At 46.2% G+C, this 19738-nt stretch overlaps 1 protein-coding gene across 1 annotated transcript in view; it reads left to right on the plus strand.

Moving 5' to 3' along the window:
* TG (thyroglobulin) overlaps positions 1 to 19738 on the plus strand; it is a gene marked incomplete at its 5' end in the record, with an annotated part of 165695 nt that overhangs the window by 124778 nt on the left and 21179 nt on the right. The window contains 3 exons of the mRNA XM_088676417.1: positions 8736 to 8900; positions 9793 to 9960; positions 15127 to 15308. Of these exons, the coding sequence (XP_088532543.1) occupies positions 8736 to 8900; positions 9793 to 9960; positions 15127 to 15308 (515 nt within the window). The remainder of the gene's footprint in view (positions 1 to 8735; positions 8901 to 9792; positions 9961 to 15126; positions 15309 to 19738) is intronic.

The raw sequence follows: 19738 nt of genomic DNA on the forward strand, positions 1-19738 counted from the left end.
CCGGCTCCCTCAGCCTGAAAAGCAAGATGAGCGTCATAACCCCATAGTCACCTTTGATTGGACTTATCCGCCCAGGGGTCCTTTACCTTTTAACCTTTTTTTTACCTAGTCACATACATAAATACAATCGAGGCTTTCTTTGGTTTATCTCCTTCTGCTACAGATATTCTTCTGGTTCTGACCTACTGTGACCTCTTCTGGAATGTAGCAACGGAGGAAAAATCCCCTTTCCCCCCATTAAGAGCTTGTGCTGCTCATGATAAGGCAGTAAGGGAAGGAAGAAACACGATTCTATAGCTGTACACGGAAGTGCAGCAGAAAGGACAGTGTGTTACATACGCAACACACTACTAACGCAGCTGCTTCAGCATTTGAGCATTTTCCCGTAGTGCCCTGATTCATACCACAGTGTGTAGAGTTGCATAATTGGCAAATGCCGGGCTTCTGTCCATTGCTGCTGAAGTTAGACTTCATGGAGGAGGGCAGGCTCCAGAATTGCTTCACTCCACTGGAGCAATTAATCTTGAAACATGATAGCCTAAGAGGATGCCCGCTGGATCAGGCCAATGGCCCATCTAGTCCAGCATCCTGTTCCCACAGTGGCCAACCAGATCCCTGTGCGAAACCTACAACAGGACCCAAACACAATAGCCCTCTTCTCTCCTGTGGCTTCCAGCAACTGGTATTCAGGATCATTACCTCTTGACCGTGGAGCCAAAGCATAGCCATCATGGCTAGTAGCCCCCATGAACTTGTCTACAGTAATCTTCTTTTAAAGGCATCCATGCTGGTGAGCACCCCTGTTTCCTGTGGCAGCGAGTTCCACAGTTTAACTATGTGCCACGTGAAGAAATGCTTCCTTTTATCTGTCCCACATATTCCAACATTCAGCTTCGTTGGGTTTCCTTGACTTCTAGTGCTATGAGAGAAGCAGGGAAAACTTTCCTCTCTCCCCTTTCTCCATGCAACATATAATTTTATGAACTTCTATCATGTCACATCTAACTCACCTTTTCTCTAAATTAAAAGGCCCAAATGCTTCAATCTTTCTTCACCTTTCCTCTCCTTGATCATTTTGGTGGCCCTTTCCTGAACCTTTCCGAACCCCAGAATATTCTTTTTGAGGTGAGGTATCTAGAACTCTATGCAGTCTTCCAAACGCAGTCACACCCTAGATTAGTGCAATGGCATTATGATACCAGCGGTTTTATTTTCGACTCCTTTCCAAATGAGAGAGTGAGATTTACGTGGGTGTTCCTTTTTCTCTTGGTTTGAGTCAGACGTCGAGCAGCTTTCCAAAAGTCACTGGAGGCCATTCCCCCTCCTCCACATCAGGGAGGCATTGCGGAGATTCATGCATGATGCAGCCAACGTTCATGCTAGTTTGAAGTATGTTGCATTGTAAAATATATATATAAGTGTACAGCACAATCCCTGTATCACAGGAGTGAAGTTAACTGTTTATTCAAAGAAACAAAACAGCTCAGGCCTAGCGAGCCCAGCAACTCTTCCCGGTACATCTTGCCCCAATGAGTCAGTTGTGAGGACTGAAGTTCCCTGCCTTCCTGTTATGTTCCCTTAACGTTCGGGCCGAGATTATGGATAGAGTTGAACCTGTGTCCAGCTCCATGCGGCATGGGGCCCCCACTATCTGTACCTCTACGTAAATTTTCTCTATGTTGGGATGGGGCAACTGGAATACCTGGCAGTCCGTGATATCCGCCGAGTTGCCTTGGTGCATTGTGCCGCGTGACCTGGGGCTCTTGGGTCGGTCATCTGATGCTTGACGATGGGTGAGCCGAGCCCGACACACCCGGGCGATGTGTCCCGATTTTCTGCACTGCCTGCACTCTGCATTGCGGAAACAGCAGGTCCTCCTCTCGTGGTTCTCCCTGTAGCTTGCACAGTTCCCTCCTTCTCGTTGAGACTGCTATGGTGTGTGTGCTGCTTGAGTGCGGCATTGTACTTGGCGTACCTCCTCCCTGTCAGAGTCGTAGGTGAGGTCTTCGTGGTGGACCCTCGGTTGGGAAGGGGGCCCCGGTCGTGCCTCTTGCGTCGACCTCTTGGCGGCTTCGGTTGCCAGGGCCTCCTCTAGAGCAACCTGGAACGTGAGGTCTTTTTTGGCGTAGAGGTATCATGGACTCCCTCTCCCTCAGGCCACGGAGCATGTTCTCCAGCTCTGAGAAGTTGCATAACCGGGCAGCTTGGCGGAGGGAGGTCACAAACCCAGTTATGGTTTCCCCAGGGGCTTGCTGCTTTGCATAGAAGGCATTTCGGCAAGCTACCAGCGAGGGCTGTGGCGAGACGTGCCCCTTCAGCTGTTCCAATATTGTTTTGTAAGAAACGGTAGTGACGTCTCTAGGCGCAAGGAGAGCCCGGGCAAGTTCAAATGTCTCCACAGATGCTGAAAAATGTTGCCCTCTTCTTGGCATCGTTGGTGACTTCTAGGCTTCTAGGAGGAAGTTGAAATGGGCGGTGTACCATTCCCAGTCTCCCGATGCTGGTTTGAATGGTGAGAAGCTGCTGTCGGTTGCCATTCTGGGTTCCTTGGGTCCTGGAGCTGAAGCCTGGATGCGCGGTGCGATGCAGCGGTGCAGCAGGTGGTGCTGCTGCGGTACAGTTCGTGGTGGCGGTCAGCTCAGCAGGATCCCACTTTCGTCACCAGTGAAATATACTTGGAGTCGAGAGTGAATTTCATGCTCTTTATTCAGCTTGTAGTAGCAAAAGAAGAAGGGAAGAATGTCTCTTTCCCCAAAACGTCTGCTTATATACATTATTTACACAATGGGCCTTGAGTCATTGGCTACTTCAGGGCTGCACCTGTAGGCCAATCAGGTTGCAGATTCACTTCTGCCAGCAGCCTGATTGGCTGCTCCTGCAGGCCAATCAGGTTGTGGATTCAAGTCTCCTCCTCTGGGTCCTTCCCAAGCAATCTGAGACTCTGCCAAAGCTTCTACCTCTGCTCCACCCTCTTCATACCTCTTCGGGTTCTGGGAGACCAGGGGGAGGTGAGCAGATCACATCAGGAGGGGGAGACCCCCTGGCTTCTTCAGCAGCCTATCTTATCTCTGTCTCTTGTCCCCCCCCCCCAGCCTCCGCTTCTACCTCTGATTCTGGACTGCTCTCTGCTACAAACTCTTCCTGCTCACTAAACCCTGCTACCTCTTCAACTTCTGACACCTCAGTCTGTTCCTTCTTCTCCCTCTGACCACCCATCACTGTCCCACCACCACTCCCTGGGCTCTGAGCCTTCTTCCCCTGGGGATTCCCCAGCTGGTGCCTCTCCTCAGCATCCAGCCAGTCCATGACAATCTAGTTCACACTGGTGGGGTTTATTATTATTATTATCATCATTATTATCTTAAGGCTCATGGGTGGGCTGCAACAATGGAAGCAAAAGCATGGTTACTGGGGACATTGGCAGCTGTTCTTGGAGATGTTGGGGATTGAACCTGGAACTGTTCGTATGCAAACCAGCAAGCTGGTGGCTGCAGCTGTCATGGCCGATGGAAGTTGTTGTCCAGCAATGGGGTAGACAGGGCTCGTGAGTGGAGTGAGCTGGGGCAGAAGCCCTTAATGAACCCAATAAGTGTGAACCTATATATGCTCCTGTGAGGGGGAAAGGCTACAGAGAGCCCCCCCCCATCCTGAGGAGCAGCTCCTCCACCAGCAGTAGTGCCAGCGGGGAGGGGGAAGAGTCCAGTGAGGAAGGAGGAAGGAGGAGACGGGGCTCTGGCAGCATAGTAGAGCCCCTGCTGCACGTGGGAGAGGAAGAGAGAGGGGGGAAGAGGGGGAGAAGGAAAACATGGAAAGGAGACCCTTTCCCCCTCCGGTTCCGGAATTACGCAGGACGAAACGCGGGAGGAGATTTGGGGTGCCCAGACTCTTATGTTGGAAGAAGACGCGGAGCACGCCATTCCAGGGTTCTGACCTAGACTGAGAACATGTATCCTGTATAGCTCTAGCACTGTAAATAGCCTGCACTTAATAAAAGCATGAAAAGGCAAAGGTCTGGAGAGTCATTACTCTAGAGTAGTCGCATCGCATCCCCTGTGACAGCTCCCTTCTGTTGAGTCAGATCCTTTGCCCATTTGGCTGAGTGCTATCAACCCTCAGCTGCCTTGTGAAATGCAGGAGTACTGCATTTTTTTAAAAAAGCAAATGAGTATATAGCAATTCTAGGGGTTAGCAGGTCATCAACCCACTGAGAAGTATCCTTTGCCCCCTCCAGTTATGAACATTGAGGCAGAGCAGATAAAGTTCTGTGGTGAGAGTGGCTTCCTCCATGTGGAGATAACATCCCTTCAGGCAGTTTCCATTCGTACGTGGCTGTTCTTGTGGTCCCCAGCAGAACTAACATGATTAGCAGAGAGGCTAATATATGTTGCTTTAGAAAGGACACCCTTTGCATGTTTGTTTTTGCAGCTCTTTTTTTCTTTTCTTTTTGCAACCCTCCAGCGAGATTGCCGCCATCAAGAATGAGAGAAGGATATTAAGCCCCTTAATAGAAGCCTACAAATCTACTGTATTTCTTTTTTAGGGATTAAGCGAACGCAACTGCTGCTACTGCAGCCTGGAGCAAATTTGAAAGCTGAACACAGACTTTTCTGGATATAAAAAAAGTTATCAAAAAACATTCACATGTGGGAAGTGGCCTGTAATACAGAAACCAGCAAGGCACTCAAAACTGCTGAATGTATTGCAAACTTACAGCTAGCCAGATGAAGCAAATGCTTCTTTATAGCAAAATGACCTCCAAGGCAAACCTTTTATCAGATCTGTCTGATAAAAAGACAGTAGAAAGAAATCTATTCAGTTTGCATTTAATGGCAAATACACCTATAATTCACCACTTTTCTTCAAAACAACGCAAGAACCAAAACAAAGCCATCCTTCAAAATTCTCACTGTAGGTCTCCAGGCAAAAAGTGCACAAAAATGCATATCTTAGAGGGAAATGCCCATGAAAACACAAATACTAGTGAAAGGAGCACACAAAATTGTGCTCTATTAGGAATCATTGCTTTGCAAAAATACAGCACCTCCACTGTGCAATAAAATAAGGTTCAGGCCAAAGCTTGGGTGTGTCCAATGTTCTTTGGATCACACCCGTTGACTTTAGATGAGTCAGGCTCCAACATAGCTCCCTGTTTCTTTTCAGGATTCCTAAAATAGTTTTCCTACAAAGCAGACAGTCGAAGGGCAAAATCCTTGGACAGCAGAAAAGTAAGTGGTCTCCTGGGAGCCCTTCACATCTGGTGAGAGTGCAGTATTGACTCAGCGCCTCTTTCTGATTATATTTGGAAACCTATGATAGACATAATCAGAAAAAAAAGGAAATGAGTTATTTGCCTTATTTATAGAAACACGCAGACTGGCTCCCTGTGGGTAGGGTGGGGAGGAAAGTTTCTTACACCAGCTACCTACTGCAGCCCTCGTCAAAGGGGTACCCTGCAGATGTTTTGGCTGCACTGATGGGAGTTGTGGTTCAAAACATCTGGAGGGAACCACCTGGACGAAGGCTGGGGCAGAATACAATGAATCCATCACCCAGAGCTGGCACCATCTTATAAAATCTCCGTTCATCCCAAACTTCTGATGTAGCAGAGAGGAGGGAGAACATCAGGCTGAGTGGGGATTTGAACCTTGGTCTCCCAGGTCCTAGCCCAACACTCTAACCACTGCACCATAGTGGCTCTCAATTTTTGTCCCAGGACTCCATATCACAGGACTCCATGGCTCTGTGTCCATGCAAAGCGTGGATGCAAATGGGAAACGAGAGAGAGCCTTTTCCATGGCTGCTCCCAGATTATGAAAGGCTGTCCTGTTAATTGTGGTTGACAGCTCCCCCATCCCACCGTTGTTATAATAATAATAATAATTTATTTTTTTAATACCCCACCCATCTGGCTGGGTTTCCCCAGCCACTCTGGGCGGCTTCCAACAAAGTATTAAAAATACAATATGTTGTTTATCTCTGATTGTTAACAACCATTTTATTCCAGATAATGTTTTTTTTTTTATGTTTTGGCTTTAACTCTTTTAACTGGTTTTAACCCCATCATGTTGGTGGATTGTTCTCATATTGCTATTTTGTAAAATTTTAATTTTAAAATGTTGTTAGCTGCTGTGAGTCGTGCTTACACCAAGTTAATAGTTCCCGGGTCCAGTTTTCAAGGGGGGAATGTGCCCCCAAACTACCAGAACTTTGGAAACACAGTCTTAGAAGTCATTCAGCTATCCAGGAAGGCAGGGAAGCGAACCAGCTGCTAGGGGCAGTTGAGAGATATCCTAATTTGAGACTACTTCCGCAAGGCCAAACCCTCATATTTGACTCCCCATTAACTAGTATAAAGGGGCCTATCATTTCCCAGTGGGATGTGGCTTCAAACTTTCACCAAGACAATTTCCTGATGAGAGAATGCAGCTGGATGTTAATGATAAGGACCTGAGCGGGTGGGGGGAGGCAGAGGGAAGTAGATTTTGCTTAGGCCACATTTACACCATACATATAAAACAGTAGTATATACAGTCATGACTTCTCCAAAGAATTCTGGGAGCTGCAGTTTGTTAAAGGTGCTGAGAGTTGCTAGGAGGTCCCTATTCCCCTCCCAGAGCTACGGTTCCCAATCAACCCCTCTAACCAGATGCCTGGAGGAAGCCTGCAAGCAGGACATGAGCCCCCTCCCCTCCTGTGGTTCCCAGAAACTGGTATTAAGGAGCATTGCTGCTTCAAGCTATGCAGGCTGAGCATAGCCATCATGGCTAGGTGTTAGTGGCAAGGGAAAAAATAGGTATATAAAGGAGAATTCCCTGCATGCCAAGATCCAAGTTTGGGGAAAGTACTTCTGGTGAGAGAAGCCCAGCAGCGATTTCAAAACGCAAAGTATGGAAATATAGGATGTTAGACCTTCGAAAAGTGCCCTTCTAAGTTCCTTACAAAGTTCCCCTCTTCCCTTAGCATAGAAAAAGACCGCACATTTGGTAGGTTAAACATGGTGTACTTACAAACTCTTCAAAGGTCAGGTTCATGTGCTTTCCCATGCAGCAGTCAGAAAACACTTGGCAGCAGGCAGTAAAACTTGGCTAAGTTACCATGGTGAAAGTTCCTCAATTACTGGTACAGGAACTCAAGGGAGGCTGGTTGGAGCCATGTGGTCTGAGCTTGGAGCAACATGTTGAGTTTCTCAGGTAGACTGAAGGGGAACAATATCCTTGATTTCCTTCCTCCCAAGGTGAGGGGAGAGTAACCTAGCTAATCCATTCAGGACAGCTTACTCTATGGCATTAGTGTTGAAGATTCATTCCCATTGCCTGCAGTCATGGGATTGTTGTCTATCACATGACGGTGTATGTTTTTCATTCCACAGAATGGGAAGTGATGGAGACAGGATGTTTGTGTTGCTGTGTTCCATGAAGTGGGACTATTGTCCTTTGTTCTTTCTATTTGCTGTCTGATGCTAGAAAGAGTTTCAGTGCTCCGAGTGTATTATATGTAAATAAACGTAGATTAGCCCAAATGCTGAGTTGCTGAGGTCTGTAATGCAAACGGCGAAGACTCTGCGGATCCCTAAGTGTGCTGATGTCTCCAAGGCATCAGTCGCTGTGATGTTCGGGCTGGATAAAGCTTTTGAAGCTCCCGAATGATCAACCAGGAGGGAGAGAACATGCCAGTTGGGCATGTGTCTTTACCAAAGTCCTACTTGTGTGTAGGACACTCCTGTAACAGTTAACCCCGTCATGCATTAATTAGACATAAGCATGTTGGTTCTATGAGGCTGGTTATCCCACAGATCTTAGAGACCTTTGGATAATGGCCGACACTCCTTGTCCCCAATCATCAGTGGCTTCTGTAACGGATTAGCCCCAGGATGGAAGATTTATTACACCCTGGATTAGAAAGAGTTAATCCACCTCCAGTTTAACTGACAGCGCATCTTTAGGAGGCAGGACGGTGCCCGGTTTAAAAAGGAGGGAATAACCGTTTTGGGAGTTGGGAGTTGGAAGAGTGGGAGTGTGGTGATGAAGAGGGAAGAAGAAGTGTGTGGGGCCAGGATAGTGGTGGTTTAGGTCAGGCTTAGGATAACTTGAAGTTAAAGTCTGACAGAGTTAATGTATAACTGTAACTAAGCTTATAAACTTATGCATCGTTAAGGAAAGAAAAACCTATGTTCTCAAGAAAATAAAATTCATCTTCTTTTTGTGCCAAAGAGTATCGTCTTGGTTATTCCAGCAGCTTATTAAAACTCGGTGGAGACTCAGAAAAGGGCAAAACTTACCTAAGGAAAAGGGGATAGTTTGTGTCCTAGAGTCACACAGGAAGGGCAGTATGGTGAAAACCTAGAGTGCCACAAGTTTGCCAGGGTGAAATGGCAGACTGATACAGTGGGGATCTGAGCTGAGGGAGTCCCTGTTCTGTAGGCAAGAGGTTGTTCATTCAAATAGCCCTGAGTGTTCGTGAGATCAGGCCACAAAAGCTGGAATTAGACTCTCTTTACTGAGAAGCCCAGAATTGAGGGGTTTATTTTGAGGCGTAAGGAATCGAGTGGGGATTGCTTTAACCCTGTACCCTTTCGTCTCATAATCTATTGGCAACGTCGGCGAGGGGGTTCGTCACAGCTTCATCCACCCAACTGCTTCAAATAATTATTCTTTGCTTTCCATGATATAAGATGCATCAGGGAATCAGTTACATCCATAGCTATCTTGACTTGGACGTCTGTTTTCTCTTTTCAGGGAGGTTCTGCCTTTTCTCCTGCGTCAACCATCACTCAGGAGAAAGCACGGGCACAATCTTCCATTTTGGCTCATGAACTGGAATGCCCTTCCGCCAGCAGCGAAGAAACTGTATCCTGCCTCCGCCAGTTGCCTGCCAAAGTCCTCAACGATGCACAAACCAAGGTTTGCCTATTTTCTTGTTTTGCTGGCAGAGCTGAAAATGTGTGGGTTGCGGAGGTCGGATCTGGATCTGCCCCATCACAGTAGCAGAGAAGGAAAGCTGTTCTTGTCTTGATCTTTCATTTTGTGTGGGTAAATACTGCCCTTCAGTCTGGGGAATCAGTATTTGCCAGGAAGGAAGAAATGGTAACAATATAAATCACATTTAAAGGAGAAACTACCAAACTTGCACTTCTCAAAGCACTTTGTGAACTGAAACACGGCTGTTCACCAAATTTCGCCATGCAGTTCTCTTACAAAACAATGTGCGCAAAAATGCATAATAGTGGAAAGTGTGCTTGAAATGCACATATTAATGAAAATACAGAATGGCATTATGCCAGGGAGAATTGTTTGCCCCCCATAAAGTGTATCACTGCTTACCAAGATGTCACACCAAAACACTGACAAATTTTCATGAGAATATTTTTTGGAAAAAATCACAGTGTAGAAATGGGGAGAACTGAATTAAATATTCGGGGGTGGTGGTGGAATGATTAACACACTCAAGCAAAACTAGCAGATCGATCCATCCCTCTATCATTATTATGGCTGGAGTATTGGCAGGTTAAGAAATTGCTCTGATGAACCAGCCTGCAATTTATATGAAAAATAAATTGGGCAGGATTCACCTAAGAAGACCTGCCAACAGAATGCTAGTTCCTGGAATTCACAAGTGGGGAGACAGTTATTGCGCTCAGTTCCTGCTTCTGGGCTCCCCATGGGCATTGGGTTGGCCACTGTGAGAACAGGATGCTGGATTAGATGGGACACTGGCCTGATCCAGCAGCTATGTTCTTATGTTGTTCCTCCCCCCCTCTGCCCAACACCGACTGCCTCTCTGTTCATATCGTAGCTCCTGGCTATAAGTGGACCATTCCAGTACTGGAGCCCAGTCGTTGATGGAGTCTACCTCCAGGAGCCTCTTGCAGCAGCTCTGCAACGTTCTCGACCTTCGGAGGTGGACCTGCTGATTGGAAGTGCTCAACAAGATGGGCTGATCAGCAGAGCAAAGGCAATCAAGGTAGGTACGCTGCTGTGCTGGAAGCAGGCCCGTCTTACCCATAGAGGCTAGTGGCGCAGGGCGCCAGGGCACCAAGTTCTGGAGGGCACCAGGCGAGAGTCCGGGGAACACCGAACGAGCACACCGAGTGAGCTAGGGTCCTTGCGCCACTCTGTGAAAGGAGGGGGGGTGCCGGAGGGGTATTTGCACCATGGCGCCAGATATGCTTAAATGGCGCTGGCTAGAAGTAAAACTATAGTTGCTAGAATGGAGATAGCCTGACTGAGAAGAGAGGAGGAAGAGGATGCCCACCCTCTGTTGCTAGAGAACCATGCATTGGTGTTAAACAGTCTGCGTTGTCCCTGGGGTTTCTTCCCATAAGAGTGATGCTATCGGATGATGCAGATGCATCACCCTTGATGGCTTTGAAGAAATTAAAATAGCAACTGCCAGCTGCTGGCTGCTGGAAGGATCTACAGGCGGGGGGGACCTTAACGTCCTTGGAGGAAAGCTGGGATAGAAATGTAATTTCGTGTCCCTACGAATATTGCCCTCTCCATGCCTAAAATAGGGATGCGGGTCCCTATTTTAAAATAGGGACACGGGTCCCTAAAATGCCCCACTTTCATGGCCTGCGAAAGCGGGTGTGTGTGGGTTTTCCTCAACAACCGTGGCCTATATTTGCCTTAGATATGGTTTTATGTATATTTGTTCTTCGCTGGCTTGTGGGTTTTAGCTGTGTTCCGTTTACAATTTTATTTCTACACCGGAGAGCTCTTTGATCAAGTGGTTTACAGACCTTAGAAATAGATCGCCTCTTGCTACTCCACCCTCCCACTGAAAGGGACTCTTCTTGATATGAGGCGACTCTTGTACAAATTTGCCTGCAGATTTGTCGTTTGGGGGCCTCAGTCCCTGCAGGCTTCCTGGCAAGCAGATTCCACACGACGCCACTTTGACTAGGGACTGTAATCCCAGATTTGCTCTTGGAGATGTGGGCAGTGTAACAGAGAGTCCCCGGGGCTTCATCTCCCCAGCTGCCGAAAGAGAAGCCCATGTTTTTCAAATTAAGATAACGAGAGACGAAATGTCTGTGAGCCTGCCGAAGTATCCAGCACCCGCTCCTTTTGTGCTCGGTCTTTTCATCTCAGCATCCTGGCCGATGGCTCCCTGCTTTCTCTTTTCCCCCTGTGAAGCACTCTGCTCCGACCTGTTGCCAATTATCGCCAGTTTTACTGCGCGCGGCTGTCTGCCTTTTCATCAGCAGATGAAAAGATTCCTCTTGGTTGCTCCGAAATGTCAAAAAGTTGTTAGGCAACCACTCGTTCTTTTTTCCTTTTAATATCTTTATTGATTCTTCCCTGGGAGAAGAGAGCAACTGGAAGAGAGGGGAGCCCACTCTTTTATTTCCAGTTCCTCTCATCCTCCAGGGAACTGTGAGTGCAACGGGTAACACAGAATAATTTATATACATTGGCAAGTTCATTGCAGCATAGCTGTGCTAGCTTTGAACTTCTAGGCTTTAGGTGTGACTGTACCAGCTTGTTTTCATGTCCATACCTTTACTGTCAGAAATGAGGCCCTTTCGCCATGCTGCGAGATGGATATTCTTCCGACTTCGTAATCAGAATATCTATGTTGTTGTTGTTTAGTCGTTTAGTCGTTTAGTCATGTCCGACTCTTCGTGACCCCATGGACCAGAGCACGCCAGGCACTCCTGTCTTCCACTGCCTCCCGCAGTTTGGTCAAACTCATGTTCGTAGCTTCGAGAACACTGTCCAACCATCTCATCCTCTGTCGTCCCCTTCTCCTAGTGCCCTCAATCTTTCCCAACATCAGGGTCTTTTCCAGGGAGTCTTCTCTTCTCATGAGGTGGCCAAAGTATTGGAGCCTCAGCTTTGGGATCTGTCCTTCCAGTGAGCCCTCAGGGCTGATTTCCTTCAGAATGGATAGGTTTGAATATCTATATTGGCCACTAAATCAGACACCAGTTCAGCTCTCATTTTGCCTTCTGCCTCGTATCTCCGACTGACAACTCACCTGTTGCAACTTTCTTTCTAAAGCATCATGCACAGATCTATTGATACCCTACCCTCTCACATGTCGAGTCCCAAAATCATAACGCGCATCTTCCCAGCTGGGCTCCCATGCGAGTCAGGTGGCCCGCATAAGATCACAGAACCCAAAAGACACATGAGAGCATAGCACCCCAACACGTGCATTTGGGGAGCACCACACGAGATAGCTTTTGGGGGCGAGATCTCAGCACCCAAAATAGCTGCTGCACCCTTGAAGGAAAAAATGTGAAGAACTAGATATCAGAGGAAAGGCTTCTAGTCCAATCTCCTCCCTGACCAGCTAGTTTCCCATCACGAGTAGGAGTGGGGGATCAATTTTAACACAAGCTTACCTAACTCACACTTCTCTAAGACAGGTGCCAACCAAAACACAACTATCTTTTGAAATCTTCTCTGTATTTTGCAGGCAGTTTTCTAATCCCACCCCCCCACAAAAAAATATAAAGGATGAAAACGTGCCTTTTAAGGGAGTGTGCATTATATTGGGGGGGGAATTGCTTGCAAAAGTATGTGTGTTAAGTGAAATGCTCATTAAAATCTTGGGAAAATTTAGTGAGGATTTTTCTTCTTCCAAAAATAAATAAATCACAAATTCAGGCATGGATGTGGCAGACTGAATATAAGATTGGCAAAATGAGAAACTGATCTGTCCAGCCCTAGTGTGGGAGATTTTTTCTTCTTCCATGTGAGATCCTGTCAGCAGCGTAAATCGTTACATTCCAAACGTACGTTGACTTATGAGGGATCTGGCATTTGTGAGTTTGAGGCCTAAACATTCATTTGAGTGTACAAACTGAGACACACACACACACACACTTTTACACTTTTGTTTTGTTTTTGAGTCAGGCCAATGATAAGAAAGAAAAATTGTGAGTTATTAGACGCTGCTCTCTGGAACTATTTGGAAAGAGATGATTCCAGGCAGTTTCTTCAGCCAGTCGCAAGTCTCCTGCCAACAAGACGGAGCAGAGGATACGCTCAGGTTTCCAGCTTTTCAGGAAATGACTCTATAGCCAGTTTGGGGGTGGGAGAAATCTACTCTTTAAAAACAGACGGTAAAGGAAATTATATTTCAGAGACATATTATTCCTTAAAAGATGTGGGCGGGGGGTGGGGGGGAGAGAGTCCTCCTAAAACCCTTGGCTTTGTGGAGAACAGAGGTGGGTGCTAAACATCTTTCATCATTTCTGACTGGATTTCTGAATGACTCATGCAAATTCTGGAGCTTCCAGATGACCTGTTTACTGAGAATCCATCCTAATTTTGTTTGCAGGGGGATTAGGTAACACTGGTTAATGAATGAGCATTTGTTCCAATTTGTTTGCGGGGAAGTTAGACAATGCTGTGTTGAAACAGGTGCCATCTCACACTTTCCCCCATCACTTTCCTTATTGCAATATATATATATATATATATATTCTTGGGCAAGCAGGTTTGTTGTGCAAGAGCTCCAATCTAGCTTGAATTTCCCAACATGGGTTTGCTCGTATGTGATTGAACCCCACCCGAATATAATGATAGCCTGGAAGAGCCCTTTAGGTGGCTTCTAGAGAATTTAGTCTGCTATATTAGGATCACTGAAAGCTCCAGCTACCTGATGGTACTCTGGGCAACTATGGCAGGCCTTAGAGGCAGTGTGGTGTAGTGGTTAGAGTGTCAGGCTGTAGGACCCAGGAGGCAAGGCTTCAAGTCTCCACCTGCCCATGAAGTTCCCTGGGTGACCTTGGGCACTGTTTTTCAGCTGATCCTACCTCAAAGGGTTGTTGTGATGATAAAATGGGGAGTGGGGAAAGTGCCGTGTATGCTCGTCATGTATTTCTCCTTGGAGAAAAAGGTGCAATATGAATGCAATAGCAATAATAATAATAATAATAATAATAATAATAATAATAATAATAATAATAATATACAGAGCTATAGATGCATCCCACAAAAGTGCTGCACAAGGACAGAAACAGATACTGAGAATTCATTAATCTGAGAATCCAAACTTTCATCTTCTGTGAATGCGAAGTCCCACCAACAGAGGAAGGCAGGATTCCAGGTCAACTGGGTTGTGTGAGTGGAGGACAGAGGTCATTTAATTATTGGTCCTATTTAAGGTTTTGTTACCAAATAACTTGGGACCAGATGCCTCGGAAGACTGCCTCCGGCCTTCCTGTACAGACCTGCCTGTTCACTATGATCTTTGGATTAGTCCCTGTTAGTGGCAGTGTCATCTGCAGAGGTGGATCTTATGGCATTTTGGAACAGGGCCTTCTCGGTGGTGGTGCTCGGCCTGTGGAACGATCTGTCCTCTGAGTTACGGCAGGAGCTTACAACAGTGTACTTTCCGCTGGCTGTTAAAAACAACCTTGTTATTTGCCTGTGTCAGCAGTGTGACATGTCCACATAAGCAGGAAATTGTGGTTTCTTGTTAAGCCTGAACTGAGCACATTGTATAGTGCTCAGTATAGGTGACAATTTATAGACATTGCGGGGGATTCAATGCCACGGTCTCCCGATTGTTCTGTCTCCACAAGCGTTTCTGCTTGCTGGATGGAATGAACCCTCGTCTCCTCACCCTGTGTGCTGTTTGGGAAGTTCTCTTGACCCTTCAGAGCAGATTTTTTTGGGGGGGTACAGGGGACATCTGGGGGCAGGAGAGGGGTGGAAAGCCCCATTGCTCTTGCCCTGGCTTCCCCTAGCATGCCAGGTTAGTTGAATCTGGGCCATTGGGTTGTGTTACACAATGCCCTACCCAGAGTAGACCCATTGATATTAACAAACCCGAATTAGCCACGTCAATTAACTTCAACGGATCTGTTCAGAGCAAGGCTAGCACTGAATACCACCTGCTTATTTTAAGAGGGCGGTTTTCTCTTGACTGAAATAGCAAAACCAAGAAGCTTATTCTCTGAAAAGCCATGCAGACACTGAATATCAGCGGAGAGATTCATACATGTGCAAATTAAGGTGTTCCTGTCCCCCTTCCATGCACAAATAGACTTCAGGGAAGGAAGGAAGGTAGCAGCCTGCCTGCCTGCCTGCCTGGGGTGTTTTTTTTCTATATATAATGTATAAGCTGTGTTCCTGAGTTCTTCTGAATCCCATTTTCCTTCTCTCCTAGCGATTCGAAGTGAGCCAAGGCCGTGTCAACAGCAAGGTCGCCTTTTATAAGGCTCTCCAAAACTCCCTGGGCGGAGATGACGCCAACCCTGCTGTGCTGGATGCAGCCACCTGGTTTTATTCCCTGACGCACTCCTCCACCGAGTACGCCTCCTTCTCCAGGGCTTTGGAAAACGCCACTCGGTAAGAAACTCTTCTGCGGTGCTTGGATGCCATTTTCTGTTTTTATTTTTTTATTTTTTTTAAACATACTTTTTATTAATTTTACAGAATACAAAAAAAAAAACAAAAAAACGGTACATACATAAACACCTTTTCCACCTCCTTCCTACCCACCCACATGGGTCCTCCCCTGCCACAGAAGTATCCCATATATGTGAACAGTCAGAGATGTTCCATTTTATGCTTGGATTTCTGTCCTCCTCCCCCTCCCCTGACCCCAAAGCCCCCCCCTGCCACCAGGGAGCTCCAGCAAACCAGGGCAGTACGCAGGAGGCCATCCATCCAACCATCTATTGTCATACCAAAAAAAAAAAAGAGAGAGAAAAATAGAAATAGGAAAAAAGAAAAAAAAGAAAGGGCAAAAAAAGAGAATAAAACAATACAAAACAGAAAAATTTTTCTTACATTCATGATTTTAAAACCATATTTTGTGGGCTTCCCCTCCCCCCCTTCCCCGGTTTTCATCCCTTTTTTATCATCTGCAACAGTTTCTTACTTTATAGAAATACACCTTTGTATCTTATACAACTTCAAATCACTGAAAAATCAAACTCCCATTTTATCTTCCCGTGCCTAATTTTTTCTCCCTCTATAAGCCTCCATATTTTCACATTTTCCAAAATCCATTCACTTTTAAAACTATAACTATTCTCAATTTAACCTTACATCCCCGATTACTGGCTCCACCCCCCCAATCCAGCAAATTCCATAATCAGCAGACCAGTTATAAACCTGTTAAACCATCCATGTAATTACAACATCACTTTCCCTTCACCCCACCCCCTGTTTACAGTCTTTTGCCATCCAGGACCATACAGGGCCCCTGAATTTCTTCTCTTCTCTGCATATTTTTTCCTTCTTCCCTGTGGGCGTTCTGAAGTTCCAATAATACCAATCGTGCCCCCCTCAAAAGCGGGGCACTCCATCCAACTTTTTGTAGAGTAAAGTCATCATTTTTTCCGTGGTGTGCTTCATTTTGTGTTGAATCATCACAGTCCTCATCTTCATCTTTTCCTTCCAAATCACAGTCATCATCATTGTCATTCTCACATTCATCTTTTTCAGTGTCAAAAGCTTCATCTCCTAAAAAATCATATTCTGCCATCACCATCTGAAATTTTTTCTGTAACTCTTGCCCTCGTGTCTCCTCTTGACATAGCTCTATTCTTGTTTCCCACATTAAGGTCAAAACAGACCGCTGGAACTCAGGGGAACACTTTTTTGTTGACATAATTCAATCCTGCCAAGGTCAAAACTTGTCACGTGGGGTGGAATATGATCACAGTTTATTTTCTCGACTCCATTTTAACAAGCTGGCTGCATTCTTCAAGTCTTATTAACAATAAAGTTCGAACTCACATTTCACAAACATTTAAACCAGAAAAGAAATTCCACAAAGTCCAAAAATACAAAATGAAATAAAAATTGACTCATAAATCCTGATCAACTCACTGGGTTGCCTGGGCTCCCGGCTCCCGAGGAAAAGAAAGATTTTTCTCAGTCTTTACCTCTTGCTGCAGGGCAGTCATAAACCACAGTCTCTCTCCCCTTCTCACCCTGCATCAAAGGGGAGATTCTCTTTGATGCCTTTGAGGGATCCTTTGAATTGCAAATCTTCTGTTTATGGCTTCGGGTTTCTATTTACTGTCTCTTTTGTTGCCGTGGGGGGGGGGTGGCTTCCTCTTTTCTCCCCTCTCTCCCAGATCCAAATTGTTTTATAATACAAATCGTGAGGTTACTTACAATCTTTTCCAATCGTTTTATTTTCGGAAGAATCCAGCGCTCTCCGCCTTCGGCTTGAAGCTTCTCCCTGCTAGAATAACGTTGCCGCTCAAAATGGCCCCCGCGACTTCTACCCTCCTCGCTCCGGGGCTCTTATTAGAGCTAACCGAAGAGTTGGGGAGTCCGGATTTGGGCTGTGCCGAGCAAATTGCCCCCGGGACGCCCTTCCCGAGGTTCTAAGGGGCGCAGCGTCGCTCTCGCTGCCCTCCCCACTCCTAGCAGGGACGGGCCGTCTCGGAGACGAGACGAGACCCCGCCGATCGGCGCTGGCGCTGAACCCGGAAGCCATTTTCTGTTTTTAAAGGCAGTGGAGAAGGAAAAGCCTCAACAACAAAATGTTTTCTCGCAACAAGTGATGACTCTTTACAAAGGAGACCTACAAAAACATTGCAGCGTGGAGCATTCATGTTCAGAGTGCCAGCCAGCCAGACCCTTTTCCAATACACTCCATTCCACACACCCTCTCTGGTTTCTGTCCATCTTCTCAATAGCCAGCCAGAGTTCTACGACCACTGAGCATGCTCAATCTTCAAAGCCCTTTAGGTTCCAAATGCCCCCTCCCCCCCAATCTAAAATTGTTTTATTTTTCTGCTAAGGTTCCCCTGTTGGAAGCTCCTTCGTGTGGTGGGGAGGCAGTTTTGACTACATAATGATCCACACTCGAAGAACAAGTTCGCTATTAGGATTTCACTAGCTTAATACCCATTTGCTGGGAAAATGTACCGGTGCTGCTAATACAAATAGTAGTAGAATACAGTGGAACCTCAGTTTATGAACACCTCGGTTTACGAATTTTCAGTTTACGAATTTTCGGTTTACGAACGCCGCAGACCCATCTGGAACAGATTAATTCACTTTCCATTACTTTCAATGGGAAAGTTCGCTTCAGTTAATGAACGCTTCAGTTTATGAACAGACTTCCGGAATTAATTACACCCATGCTCCGGTTTAAGTACGCTTCAGGTTGAGTAATCCGCGGACCCGTCTGGAACGGATTAATCCACTTTCCATTACTTTCAATGGGAAAGTTCCCTTCAGTTCATGAACGCTTCAGTTTATGAACAGACTTCCAGAACCAGTTATACCCATGCTTCGGGTTAAGTACACTTAACTTCCATGAACAGACTTCCAGAACCAATTGTGTTCATAAGCCGAGGTACCACTGTACATGCAACACGTGGGTGACACACAATGATCTCCAAATCAATTATACATTATTCATCATACATTGTTTATCAAACTTCTGAGGAAAATATATATAAAAAGCCTTATGTAAAAGCCACAGAGACTTACAAACTAACAGCTCTGAAAACAAACTGTTGATATCTAATTCCAATGCTCTTTTCAAATGTTTAACTCCAACTGAATGTCCAATTCTGGTATGTGTTCCAGATGTTAAACTCAGTCTTTTAATTTCCTTTAGATTAGTTCATAAAGATACCAACAAAGATAAGTTTGATGTTATTTCCAATACCGTGAGGCGCTGATGGTGTTGTAAACAGATGTTAATGAAGATGTAAATGAAGAGACAGGGTGCTGGAGTTGAGATGCCATGTTTGTTTTGCTACTCACTATAGAGGGGTCAAGGGGACGCGGGTGGCACTGTGGGTTAAACCACAGAGCCTAGGGCTTGCCGATCAGAAGGTCGGCGGTTTGAATCCCCGTGACGGGGTGAGCTCCCATTGCTCGGTCCCAGCTCCTGCCCACCTAGCAGTTCGAAAGCACGTCAAAGTGCAAGTAGATAAATAGGTACCACTCCAGCGGGAAGGTAAACGGTGTTTCCGTGCGCTGTTCTGTTTCGCCAGAAGCAACTTAGTCATTCTGGCCACATGACCTGGAAACTGTACGCTGGCTCCCTCGGCCAATAGAGCGAGATGAGCACCACAACCCCAGAGTCGGTCACGACTGGACCTAACGGTCAGGGGTCCTTTTACCTTTTATAGAGGGGGTCAAACTTGAGATGGGGTTCCTGACTTGTGGATGGAAGATGAAAGAGGTTTTAACAAAGAAAAAAGTCCTTAGATAGATCGGTTTTGAATTGTGGGTTGCAATCCTTCTAGCAAACATGAGGTGAGGTTATAAACAGCAAGAAGGAGGTCTGAGCGGTTAAGCTGCAGCCCCTGCATGCCGTGTCTTGTGGTTTAGGAGTGTTTCTTTCATTTTCTTTGGCCGCTCCTGTGTGGTTTCCGCAGGTTTAAATTTGGCCAGTTCCCCATATCAGTCCTTCAAAATAAGAAACCAGCTCGCCCTCCCTCTCCAGCATGTCAGCTCCTAGCCTTCCTTTGCAGCGCAACTTTTCCGCAAATCAGAAAAGCCACTGAGATGCAGAGAACCATTTCTGCACACTTTACAAGTCCCACACTCTTCTGCAGCTGAACACTTGTTCTGCTTTTCATGCTAGCGGCTCCCTTCTCCAACAAGCAGATCAGCAACATCGTAAACCTCCTAATGTTTTAAACATGGGTTGAGAGTTGTTGGAGGTGGCTGGGTCACTGCAGGAAACATCTGCAGATGAACAACAGTGACATGCTAAGGATGGATGAAATCTGGGAGGAATGTTGTTGGTGTCTGGGACATTGCTCCCCTGCTCCTTAAAATTATTCCTGTAT

Source organism: Zootoca vivipara, chromosome 8, assembly GCF_965207765.1.
Source record: "Zootoca vivipara chromosome 8, rZooViv2.hap1.1, whole genome shotgun sequence".
NCBI classification, from domain to species: Eukaryota; Metazoa; Chordata; class Lepidosauria; order Squamata; family Lacertidae; genus Zootoca; species Zootoca vivipara.